Source organism: Rissa tridactyla, chromosome Z (assembly GCF_028500815.1).
Source record: "Rissa tridactyla isolate bRisTri1 chromosome Z, bRisTri1.patW.cur.20221130, whole genome shotgun sequence".
NCBI lineage: Eukaryota > Metazoa > Chordata > Aves > Charadriiformes > Laridae > Rissa > Rissa tridactyla.
In genome coordinates, this window is record NC_071497.1 from 42,366,123 (window position 1) to 42,377,728 (window position 11,606).

General features: G+C 42.2%; 1 protein-coding gene across 1 annotated transcript; it reads left to right on the forward strand.

Moving 5' to 3' along the window:
• The first annotated feature begins 467 nt into the window (after positions 1-467).
• LOC128902250 (fructose-1,6-bisphosphatase 1) lies at positions 468-11,395 on the forward strand. Its single transcript, XM_054184843.1, has 7 exons — positions 468-664; positions 3,231-3,393; positions 5,063-5,155; positions 6,162-6,305; positions 7,529-7,666; positions 8,889-9,008; positions 10,945-11,395. The coding sequence occupies exons 1-7, from the start codon at positions 495-497 to the stop codon at positions 11,134-11,136; spliced, it is 1,020 nt and encodes a 339-aa protein (XP_054040818.1). The 5' UTR covers positions 468-494; the 3' UTR covers positions 11,137-11,395.
• The last annotated feature ends 211 nt before the right edge of the window (positions 11,396-11,606 follow it).

Sequence of the window (11,606 nt, forward strand, 5' to 3'; positions counted from 1 at the left end):
GTTCTGTGCTCAGTTCACCATAACCCACGCGCCAGACTCGGAGTTTCACAATCATGCGGTGAAACAGAGCGGCCTTCTGAATTTTGGGGGCGTGCTTTTGGCAGCATGAGCGCTGACATGTGAGCGTGACCAACACTAAGAGCCACCGGGACCTGTGTCTCGATTCGCTTTCTGTGCCATTCGCATACAAGTTGACTCACGCATTGGGTGTGCCGTCGTCGCCCGTCCCCCCACCCGTCCCCCCACCCCCGCAATGGAGGGGACAGACCCTTTGGTGAAAAAAAGGATGTTTGCAGGGTTTTCCCCTCTCCTCATCCTCATCTCCATCCCCGACCAAAAGTGATGCGGGGTTGGCGGGGCGGGGGGAGGTGGCGAGAGCCCGGGGCGGGCTCTCACCGCCTCCCCCCGCCCCCGGCCACGCCCAGGCCACGCCCCGCGGGGGCTAGTGGCGGCGGCGACGGCGGCGGCGGCTCCACTCTCGCCGCGCTGCCACCATGACGGACCGCTCCGCTTTCGACACCAATGTCATCACCATGACCCGCTTCGTGATGGAGGAAGGCAGGCGGGCGAAAGGCACTGGGGAGTTCACGCAACTCCTCAACTCCCTCTGCACGGCCATCAAAGCCATCTCCACCGCCGTCCGTAAAGCGGGAATCGCCAACCTGTAAGTCCCGGGATGAGCGCCGGGAGCATCCCGCACCTTCACGCGTCCCCGCGGGTCCAGGGGATGCTGCAGCCTCCAGGGTCTTGGGGATGGGGATGGGGGGTGTCACCCGAGAGGCGTGTGAGTGGTGTTGCATCCACCCATACCCTTGCACGGAACTGTAACTAACTCTTTTAAGGTCTTGGACTCTTGAGTTTCTCAAGTGAAGTGGATCCTATGACTTTTTGATAATGCAAAGCATGCCGTCTTTGACAGATGTCTGCTGCTGATAGACCTTCATGCAAACCCTTGGTGGGTTTGGGTGCTTTGAACGAGAAGACCAAGAAGAACAGACTGAAAGACAAAGCATGTTAAAATATGGCTGCATTTTGGCTCATTTGTAGTCAGGAGTTTAATATCAAAGCACCATTCTATGCGATGAGGCATTTAATCAAATTCAGTGGCTTTTTTTTTCATATTGCATCATACCAACTTGAGTTTCTCTATGAAGCTTTGAATGTCTAAGGCTTTTAGAAACAGCACTGGTTAGGAACAGTAGTGTCTCTAGTCAGCCAGTCAGAGGGGAGTTTCTGTGGAGATGCATCCGAAGGAAATTAGAGCTCTTGAAATATTAAATAGATGAAACTGGTTGTAGGTAACTAATCCCTCTAAGTATTTTACATATTGTTGATAAGCCAAACTGTGTGCTGATCAGGGCTTTAGACATGGGCTGCTACATTACTTAATGGAAAATGTAGTAGAGGGAAAATGAATTTGCCCCTACAAACCATGTAGTGGAATATATAATATGTAAAAAGCCTCTGGCAATACAGAGTAATATTTATTACAAAATGTATCAGAGAGCTGAAAAATTTAGTGACTGAAGTTAATAAAATAGAAGGAATGGCAAGAGAGAATAAAAATCCTCCACTTTGTGTAGGTTTGAATTATTTTTCGTTGCTTTGACTTCAGACTTTGTATGTCTGTGATACTTTTTTAATCACTATGTGCTAGCCCTTTCACGTGCCCCCTGTGTCTCTCAGTAAAGTACAGGGTTTCCCACCTGTGACCTGATTTGTAACACTTTAAGGTCCCATTCCGTATGTGTCCTACCCATGTGTCAGTTGACAGCTGCCCACAGGTTCCATACCTGCGCTGATGGTTTTGCCTTATGATCCTGCACTGGATTTGACTCTCCACCGGTGCTGGCTAGCCAACTTCATATTTGTGAGCCTCCTTGAGCAGTACATCTCCCATTGTGGGACTGCATTTTATAACCGGTGGTGGGATTTTGCTTGGCTATCAGGGAATGAGAACAAGTAGGGATTGCCAGGGCCCATTTCTTTGGATCATCCCCAGGCTCAGCTGTACGCTCAGTGCTGCTCAGCAGCCGGGGTGCAGAACACCGGGATAAGCCACAGCCCATTCCCAGCTGCAGGCTCTGTGCAGGGCACCCTGCAGTCCCCTCCCAGGAGTCCCCAGCAGACGAGGTGTGAGAGCTGTAGCTGCTGGCCAAACAGTTTTTGCTCTGAGGATGAGGACTTGTGCCTCTGCTCTCAAGCATGGTGTTCAAAGTATATTGTTTCCTAAAAGCACTTTCACACTTGCAGAAAAATGTTCAAACCGCTGTATCAGAGAGAAAGACAGAGAATTATGCCAGGTCTTTTTTTTTTATCTCATGCATTAAACTGAAGAATTGCAGTACATTCAAAGTAGTGGGTTCAGTGTTATTACAAAAACCTGAAATATCAGTATTCAGCCTAATCAATGAATCGTAGCTGAAGTACGTAAGAGCCCTCTGAAAGTGTGCAGAGCTGGCTATTGTTTTTCTCTTCCTAGAGCTAAACTTCCCCTCTCTGTTTTGCATGCTTTCGAAATCACCTGTCACAAGGTCTCCTGGTACTTCCGGATGCCAGATGACTTGATTCTGATTAGATGGCAGGGTTTTGTTTATGTTTTGATTTGTAATTCTTAGTTTTATCCCCAAGGAAATGTTTACTACTTAAAATCAAACCTGAAAACACTGAACCATAAAAATATTGATTTATCTGTGAGCAAAGTGTTTCTACTGCAATTTGTACATCAGGAGCAAATTACATAGGAAGTTATAGCGTAACTAGTGTCGTCATATTCATTGTTACTTTTTAAATGTAAGTTTTCTAATGAAGTCTTAGGTTTTAGGGTATGCAGCTCTAATATTGGAGCCTAGGATTCAGGGGAAGTATTTAGGTCTTAAAGGTAAGAGCTCATAAAATAACATAATTATTGTAACGCAGCTTTCACAGCTGCTCTGGCTATGTTTGCCTATAGTTTATGGACTATTGAAAGGTGATTGCTTGTTTTGCGTTCCTCACGTTCCATGTCTTCTAGATTTGCCACCACAGCACATCTCAGCAAGAATCCACTGGTCAGTAAATAAAAAACAGGCTTAGAGAACTGAGTTATCATTGAAAAGCGTTTGTTTTACAAGACATTTTACAAGCATGAAATTGCTTGTAAAGGAAGGATGTTCCTTGTAAGGAACATGGCACTTTGGAAGACGTAGTGCCCCAGTCTCACAAAATGCTCTCTCTTGCCATTGCTCTAGCTATGGAATTGCTGGGTCTACCAATGTGACAGGAGATCAAGTAAAGAAGTTGGACCTCCTTTCCAATGACCTGGTGATTAACATGCTCAAGTCATCCTTCAGTACATGCGTTATTGTGTCAGAAGAAAACAAAGATGCTGTGATAGTGGAAACGGAGAAACAGGTTAGTAGCTGTAAAGGTTCTTCTTGCTTGATTTCAAATCAGCCTTTGCAGGTGTATTGCTTCAGATTTGAGAAACTGAAAATGAGCTACAAATTTCAGAAAACATGTACTTTTCTATACTGGCAAAAGAAGGGGGATGGGGGCCAGGTGGAAAGACTGTCAGTCAACATTTGTCCTTTCTGGTATTTTGGCTGTCAAGACTGATGTTGTGTTTTGTTTTGTTTTTTCTCTGTTGTTCCTCCCCACCTTCTTTTTTTCCCACCATTTCCTAATTGTGGAGAAAACTTATTTCTTGTTTGTCCCATCAGATCTCTGGTTCTATGCTCTGAGTTAGTCAAGCGCTTTTGTAAAGTAGCTTTGTCAGAAGGACACTGAGGAGCTGTTCTGTGCGGGTCAAATCTCGAGTTCTTCAATTCATGCAAATTCTCCTTGAAGCCGGTGAAAGACTTAGCAACAATGCAACAACAACAAAAAATTACTTAATTATTATTCATTGTTCCTTTTTCCTAGCTAATATTTTGGTGTGATCAGGTAAAAATCTGAGTAAAAATTTAATGAAAGCAAACAACTAAAACATAATTTAGAAAGTATAATAATGTTTGCTTTGTCAAAGCAGTTCTCTCTTTCTCTCCCTGTTGAGAAATCTTCACAGTTGATTTTATAGGCATTGGGTGAACAAAGATTGCTTTAGATCTGAACAAATATGGTTTTAGTTCCTCAAAGATCACTGAGGAAGGCACACTGTTAATGCTTTTCTAAAATCAATGTGAGCTAATATGGTGTTTTTATCAGAATTCCTACACAGAATTCCTACCTGCAGAGTAGAGCATTGCAGGACTTAAATAAGTTTCTGGCATGCAGGGTGAAATCAAACGAAAAGCGAATAAACACTCACTGTTGGTACACATGATTATTAAAATGACTGTGGATAAAATAAGAGGAAAACAAGCTATTTAAAAGGTACAGATAATTCAGCTGTTTTTCCTGTACCGGCAATTTCCTGTACCTTCAGGAATCCTTAATACAGCGATAGGCGGGGACCATTCTTTTTTGGGGAGGAAAACCTCTCAAAATCCAGGATAAGACCACAGATTGGCTAAGGTAATTTCTGACCATCTGTCCATTTAGAGCACAGATAAAGTGAAATGTATAGCTTATGAACATCAGGTGTGAAAGGTCTTTTTATTGTCTCTAATTTTACCTGTACATGAAAAAGGCATCTTCATTTGTCTTTTTCCTTATAACTCAGAAAACCATTTTATTAGAGACAAGAAAGTGTAGCCTAGATGGTAGATGTTACAGGATATCTATCAAAATGTATCAGCATTAATTAAATAAATGAAGTTAAACTAATAATTAAAAAGCGTTGTCTTTTTTTAATATTAAAAATTGTGTATGAAAACTTCATATTTCCCATGTCATCATCTATTATTTACTTTAAAGATTTCCCAGCTACTACTGTGGTGAATCACACAGTTGTAATCAAGAATGAAATCTGTGCCAACAAATTTCTAACATTGAATTCAGTTCCTTCATAATCTATAAAAGCCTTTTATCTTACATTGCTTTTAAAATCTCTGAGCAAATTTACCTACTAAAGCATTCTTATTTGGCGGGAGTGGACAAATAATGTCATTAACCTAGTTGTTCCCTCTTTTGTATTTTCTAGGGTAAATACATAGTCTGCATAGACCCTCTAGATGGCTCATCGAACATTGACTGTCTTGTTTCCATTGGGACCATCTTTGCCATCTATAGAAAGGTAAAATGCTTTCATGTAAGACAGGGAAAAGTATTATTGTGCACCTTTTGATGAAATAAAATTGCATGTGAGGACTTAATAAAACCTAACTAAGCATGTTTGTGAAAGAAACTTTCAGGACCAGCTTTAAGTTAAATCTGCTATTTCACAGACATTTGTGAGGGATTTACATTAGTCTCTTAGAAGATGAGGCACCTATATGTACATGGAAGGCTGGCTGATACTTAATTAGCCAGCTAAAGGAGTTACCCCTTACAAACAAATCATGTCTCAAGTTTTCACGAATATTTGTGTTGAGACAAAATACCACACGGTCGTCATCTACTTGGGGAATGTGCTTTCAGGTTTTCTTGTTCTCTGTACTAAATAGTCCTGTTAGCCTGAGGACAGGCTTCAAACACAAACCAGAGTTGAAACATGGCATGTGCATTTGAAGTGTCTTAATTCACTCTGAAAGGCAGAAGCCTTGTCTGAAGGAGCTTGAAATACTGGATTTACATGTCACAAGATGGGGGAAAAAGTAAGTCAGATAAAACACACCCAACTGTCCATTTTAATCCTCTTTTGTATGTTGTCATACATCTCAAAGCAACTTCATTTTTGTGTGAAGTAAAAGAAAACAAAAAATCCCAAGTACTCGATCAGTTGTGAACTCTGTGAGTCATATTTCATTGCTTGCTTTTTAACTGTGCCCTGGAGTTTTCCTCCGAGCTATGTTCATCGTCACCTAACAAGGAGGTACACAGCTCTATATTATCTCTTTAATCCTTTCCTGCTTCCTGCATTCCAACTAGGCTTATACAAGGTAATTCTAGATCAATGTGTTTGTCTCCTCTGTATAATTTGTATTAGTGCATCCAGTAGGAATCTCAGTTGTGGATCATGGAAACGTTTGTGTCACCTCATGCATGGATATGGAGTAGAAGACCGTCCCTATCCCAAAGAGTCCAGTTATGTACAAACTATAGAAATGAAGTAAAATTGACTATACTCCTTCTTATCCTAGATGTCCCCTGGTGAACCTTCTGGGAAAGATGCTTTACAACCTGGGCGTAATATTGTGGCAGCTGGTTATGCTCTCTATGGGAGTGCCACAATGCTGGTACTGGCCACTTCTGCTGGAGGCGTCAACTGTTTCATGCTGGATCCGGTGAGAATGTCTTCTGTTTATTTGTTTCTTTATTAGGGATAACAAGGTACTGTTTGTAAGAACTGTTTGTCTCCAAAAAAATCGAACAAAGGAGCAATTTTCAAGCTAACGTGGAGACATGAAGTATACTTAATAACCCATCAGCAATAATGTCAAGAGATTTTTGCGTTTTGCCTGCCAGCTGCAGCAGTGCTATGTGTGATTCAACAACAGGAAGACAGCTGCCACGTCAGTGAAGCAAATATACAGCTTTTGCTAAACGATGTGATATTTAAAATGAGCTGTTTTCTGCAATGCAGAATGCTCTTTAAGACTTGTTTGTCTTTTCCTTAATGCTAGGACATTAGTAAACCAGAGAAGCAGAAATATTTAACCACCTTCTGTGTTTTCAGATCCCACCATGGTGTGTAAAAGAGTAAGTGATGTGTGTGTGGGTGCATTTGACGTTCTAGCATGCATTGACTATATGAGTTTTAAAATAAAAGTCATATTGATCCTGGCAGAAATTAGTTTGCCTTAGTGACCTGTAATCAGGCTCTGCCACCTGACAGTATTAAATTTTTAGAACCTGCAGTGGTCAAGCATGAGGAAATATAATTTGGTGCTCCCTGCTAAGTGACAGCTTAAGTAGCTGCATGTATTTTTGTCTATATTCAGACAGCAGATTTAGCTTCGAGGATGCATGCATGTTGTTTATTTTTAGCCCTAACCTTGAAATTTACTTTAGTGAAAACTAAACAGACCAGCCTTTGGTTACAGAGATTGGCTCTCTTGACTCCAGGCTTCCAGTCAGCCCAAGCTAAGATGAACTGGAATTTATTAATATCTACAGTTATTTGAAGATGTTTATGCATTGATTCAACTGTCACTCTCAGTTTCCAAACTCCTCAGAGCTGTGCCTTTATTGTAAGTCTGGCAAAAGAGTGGAGAGCTAAATAAATTTACAGGCAACAGCCTTTTTTGGCATAGAAAAGTGATAGACGGCTGGGAATGGTAGTGTGAAGAAGCTTGCATGGCACCAGGATTCATGCTCTGTCTGTATTTTATGGATAAACAAAACACTTTCCATCTAGACTGCAAATACCACTTCTTTGTAGGTACCAAGTTATTAAAGAAAGCACTAGTAAATTTTTCCTAAATTGTGTGTATGGTTGGTTTTTGCCTCAGTTTGTAAATAAATTAGCAATTAATGTTAACAAATTGTTTTCATTTCTTATTGTTAGGCAATTGGAGAATTCATTTTGGTGGATAGGGATGTGAAAATCAAAAAGAAGGGAAATATCTACAGTCTCAATGAAGGCTATGCTAAATACTTCGATCCTGCAGTCACAGAGTATCTCAAAAAGAAGAAATTCCCTGAGGTAAAAGATCACATTTCAGAGAAACTTTCTGATGACAAGCAACATCATAATTTCCAACTTTGTGATCAGTCATTGTCTCGTGCACTGTTTAGAGCTTGTTTTCCTTTCCTGTTTATTTAAAATGTGTCTTCATGTAGGACTGATAATAACCGCAGCAGTTGATGTGACCAGTTATTTCACCATCCTTCAGTGCTGCACTGCACCTCTTTTATTTTTTTGCCTTTCCTATTTTTTTTTTAATCTTCCTTCTTGGCTAGGGCTCCTCAGTAATGGTACTAGAGGCAAAATTGGGCATTTGGTAGTCAAGTAGAGAGGAAGTCTCATCTGGTGATGAAGAAACTTGATGGACGTGTGTTAGATTGCTGCTTCCTCATTGCAGCGTCTGAGTAGGTGGAGAGCTGAGCGGGGATGGCAGTGGGTCATTGCTTAGTGGTTAACACAAGCTGGGTCCTGAGGGGGCCTGTCGCTTCAAAAGCTATTGTAGTTTCAGGGTCCACTTTGTGGTTGTGCAGCTTCCTGGGGTCAGGAGGCCTGAAGCTCTAAGGAGTGCCTGTAAAAATCATGTCTGTTCTCATGCCTTACACCTGTCATCATTGGAGTTATTACATGGACAACAAAGTGTAAACATCTACTATTGTTAGGTGTTCATATCCCTTCTTGACTTCATGATCTTGCTTTGAGGTGTTTTCTTCCGGCACCTTGCCAGACTTAAGGTATTGTTTATTTAGATATTAAAATGTACTCTCTGGAGTATAGTAAGGAAGTAATATCAGTAGTCAAATATTAACTTTTTCTTACCAAAAAGTTTTAGAAGCTGTCAAAAATGGGTAGAAGAAGTAAGAAAGATCACTTGTTTTGCTCCTTCATACTTTTTGCTACTACAAAAGAAAAAACCCCAACATCAATTCCTAGCACTTGATCTTTTTGCTGCTGGAAATACAGTATTCTCCAAGGGTTAGATCACTGATGGAGAGCTGGGATGCATTTTTTGTTATTGGCACTACCACTTACCTATCCTGAAGTCTTCTGTCAGTCCTTTTCCTTGGATTTCCCAACTAGAAAATGAGGATGAAACTGAAATTTTCTCCCAAACTACTTTGAATATTATCAATGAAACAATATGGAGGAGTGAGATGTTAGGACTACTAAGACAGGGAAAAGAAAAAAAAAATATTAACCCGCTGTGCTCAAAAGTTGCATTTATTTAAATGTCTTTCTGTAGGATGGCAGTTCGCCTTATGGTGGGAGGTACATAGGATCTATGGTGGCTGATGTGCATCGCACGCTGGTATATGGAGGAATTTTTCTGTATCCTGCAAACTCCAAAAGTCCCAAAGGAAAGGTAAACCTGAACAAGCCCAATTGTAGAAAATGTTGCATTATCTAGATATTTCAGTATCACAGATCAGTATTTCGATTGCAGAACATGTGTTTTACAGCTTGCACCTCTGGTGGGTGGGTATGGTCACGCCTTGCACACTGTCACGAGTGACAGCAGCCTGTTGTCAGACACCTGTTTTAGGGACGCTGGTAACCTGTTTCAACTGCACTGACTTCTCTGTATTATAGAATCATAGAATGGTTTGGGTTGGAAGGGACCTTAAAGATCACCTAGTTCGCACCCCCCTGCCCTGGGCAGGGACACCTCCCACTAGACCAGGCTGTTCAAAGCCTCATCCAGCCTGGCCTTGAACACTTCCAGGGATGGGGCATCCACAACTTCTCTGGGCAGCCTGTTCCAGTGCCTCACCAACCTTACCGTAAAGAATTTCTTCCTAATATCCAATCTAAATCTCCCCTCCTTCAGTTTGAAACTGTTACCCCTCATCCTGTAGCTACACTCCTTGATAAAGAGCCCCTCCCCATCTCTCCTGTAGGCCCCCCTTAGGTACTAGAAGGCCTTGGATCTCCTTGGAGCCTTCTCTTCTCCAGGCTGAACAACCGCAACTCTCTCAGCCTGTCCTCATAGGAGAGGTGCTCCAGCCCTCTGATCATATTCATGGCCCTCTGCTGGATCTGTTCCAACAGGTCCATGTCCTTCTTGTGCTGACTCCAGAGCTGGATGCAGTACTCCAGGTGGGGTCTGACAAGAGCAGAGTAGAGGGGCAGAATCACCTCCCTCAACCTGCTGGCCATGCTTCTTTTGATGCAGCCCAGGATACGGTTGGCTTTCTGGGCTGCAAGCGCATATTGCCAGCTCATGTTGAGTTTCTCACCCAGCAGAACCCCCAAGTCCTTCTCCTCAGGGCTGCTCTCAAGCCATTCTCCACCCAGTCTGTATTTGTGCCTGGGATTGCCATGACCCATGTGCAGGACCTTGCACTTGGCCTGGTTGAACTTCATGAGGTTCACACGGGCCCACCTCTCAAGCCTGTCCAGGTCCCTCTGGATGACATCCCTTCCCTTCACTGTGTCGATCGTGCCACACAGCGTGGTGTCGTCAGCAAACTTGCTGAGGGTGCACTCAATCCCACTGCCCATGTCACCGACAAAGATGTTAAACAGCACTGGTCCCCAAACATGTTCAGAATACGGAATGTCCAAGGGATGTGCTGTTCAAACAGGCTTCTCTGTACATCTCAGCCCAAACCATGCTGGCCCCAACCAAAAGAAACATTACAAGGCAAAGTGAACAACCCACGTTACCTCGAGATTCCTGTTACAAGCTAGTATATAAGAAGCCTAAATGTAGTGCCCCCCTTACGAGAAGCTCTGCCAAAGAGAAAACAGTCTTCATCCTGTACTTGGTAACACTGCCTGATCTGGAGGAACTATGCCTGGCTGCCTCTGCCAGGACAATGGTCAGTCAGGGAAGATTACACACTTACAGGATGACAAGGGGACTGTTTATTCAGCAGAGACCTTTCATCTGTTTTGTAATTGTCCGTAAATTATTGCTTCAGGTTGCAGATAAGATGCAGTTATTCATTAGAGAAACCGAATGGCATACTCAGGGTCAGTGTTTTCTTTTCACGCAGGCCTATGTGGTCTGCTGCCTTGTTGAAGGCTGTGTCTTACATATGAGCTTTATCGCTGTGTAAAGAGCCCAATGCAAACATGAGCTATGGAGAAAGCACTCCAATCGGGCAAATCCAGCATTCACTGTATTTTGTTTAAAAGAAAAATACACACAGTTTCATTCTTGAGTCCAAGTTTATATAAAATATGAAGTACTTGGAGGGTTGATTGGTTTAAAATCAAATGCCAAATATATTTACACTTCATGATTCTCAGCATTGCCTGTGCTGACCCTTGCCAGTTTGATTTTTGTCTTCTAGCTGAGACTGCTCTACGAATGCAATCCTATGGCTTTTGTTATTGAGAAGGCTGGGGGAATAGCAACAACCGGGCATCAAGCAATACTAGATATAGTGCCTGAGGATATCCACCAAAGAGTGCCTGTCGTCTTGGGATCTCCTGACGATGTGAAGGAGTACCTTGAGATAGTCAAGAAGCATTCTGCCAAGTAAAGAAAGCTTGCTGGAGTCACTGTGCAGATGGGGATAAATGCCTTACAGCTGAGCCAAAGAACGCACTTCAGTACTGCAAGATTGAACTGTCTGACCTCTATCGCAAGAAAGCAAATAAGCCATATTTTCATAAGATTTTTTTAAAGTGAAATCTTGTGCAATTGCATTGTGCAACAAAAGGCATTAAAAGAGTGCATTAAAGGAAGCATTAAAAGTAAAATCAAAGGGAAAATATGTTTGCTTTTTCATTTATCATTTGTGATTACACAAAAGCCACTGTGCTACAAGGAAATACTGTGTTGAATTCAATAACTAGGGGAAGACTCAACTTTATCAGACAAGGTACAGACTATCACCCGAATATCAGGCTCTGTCCTCTTCTAAAAATATTGGGAAGAAGACTCAGCAGCCTCCTACAGTGAGTGATCTTTCCTAGACCAGTCTCTAGTTCTTTGGCAAGAAATATAAAT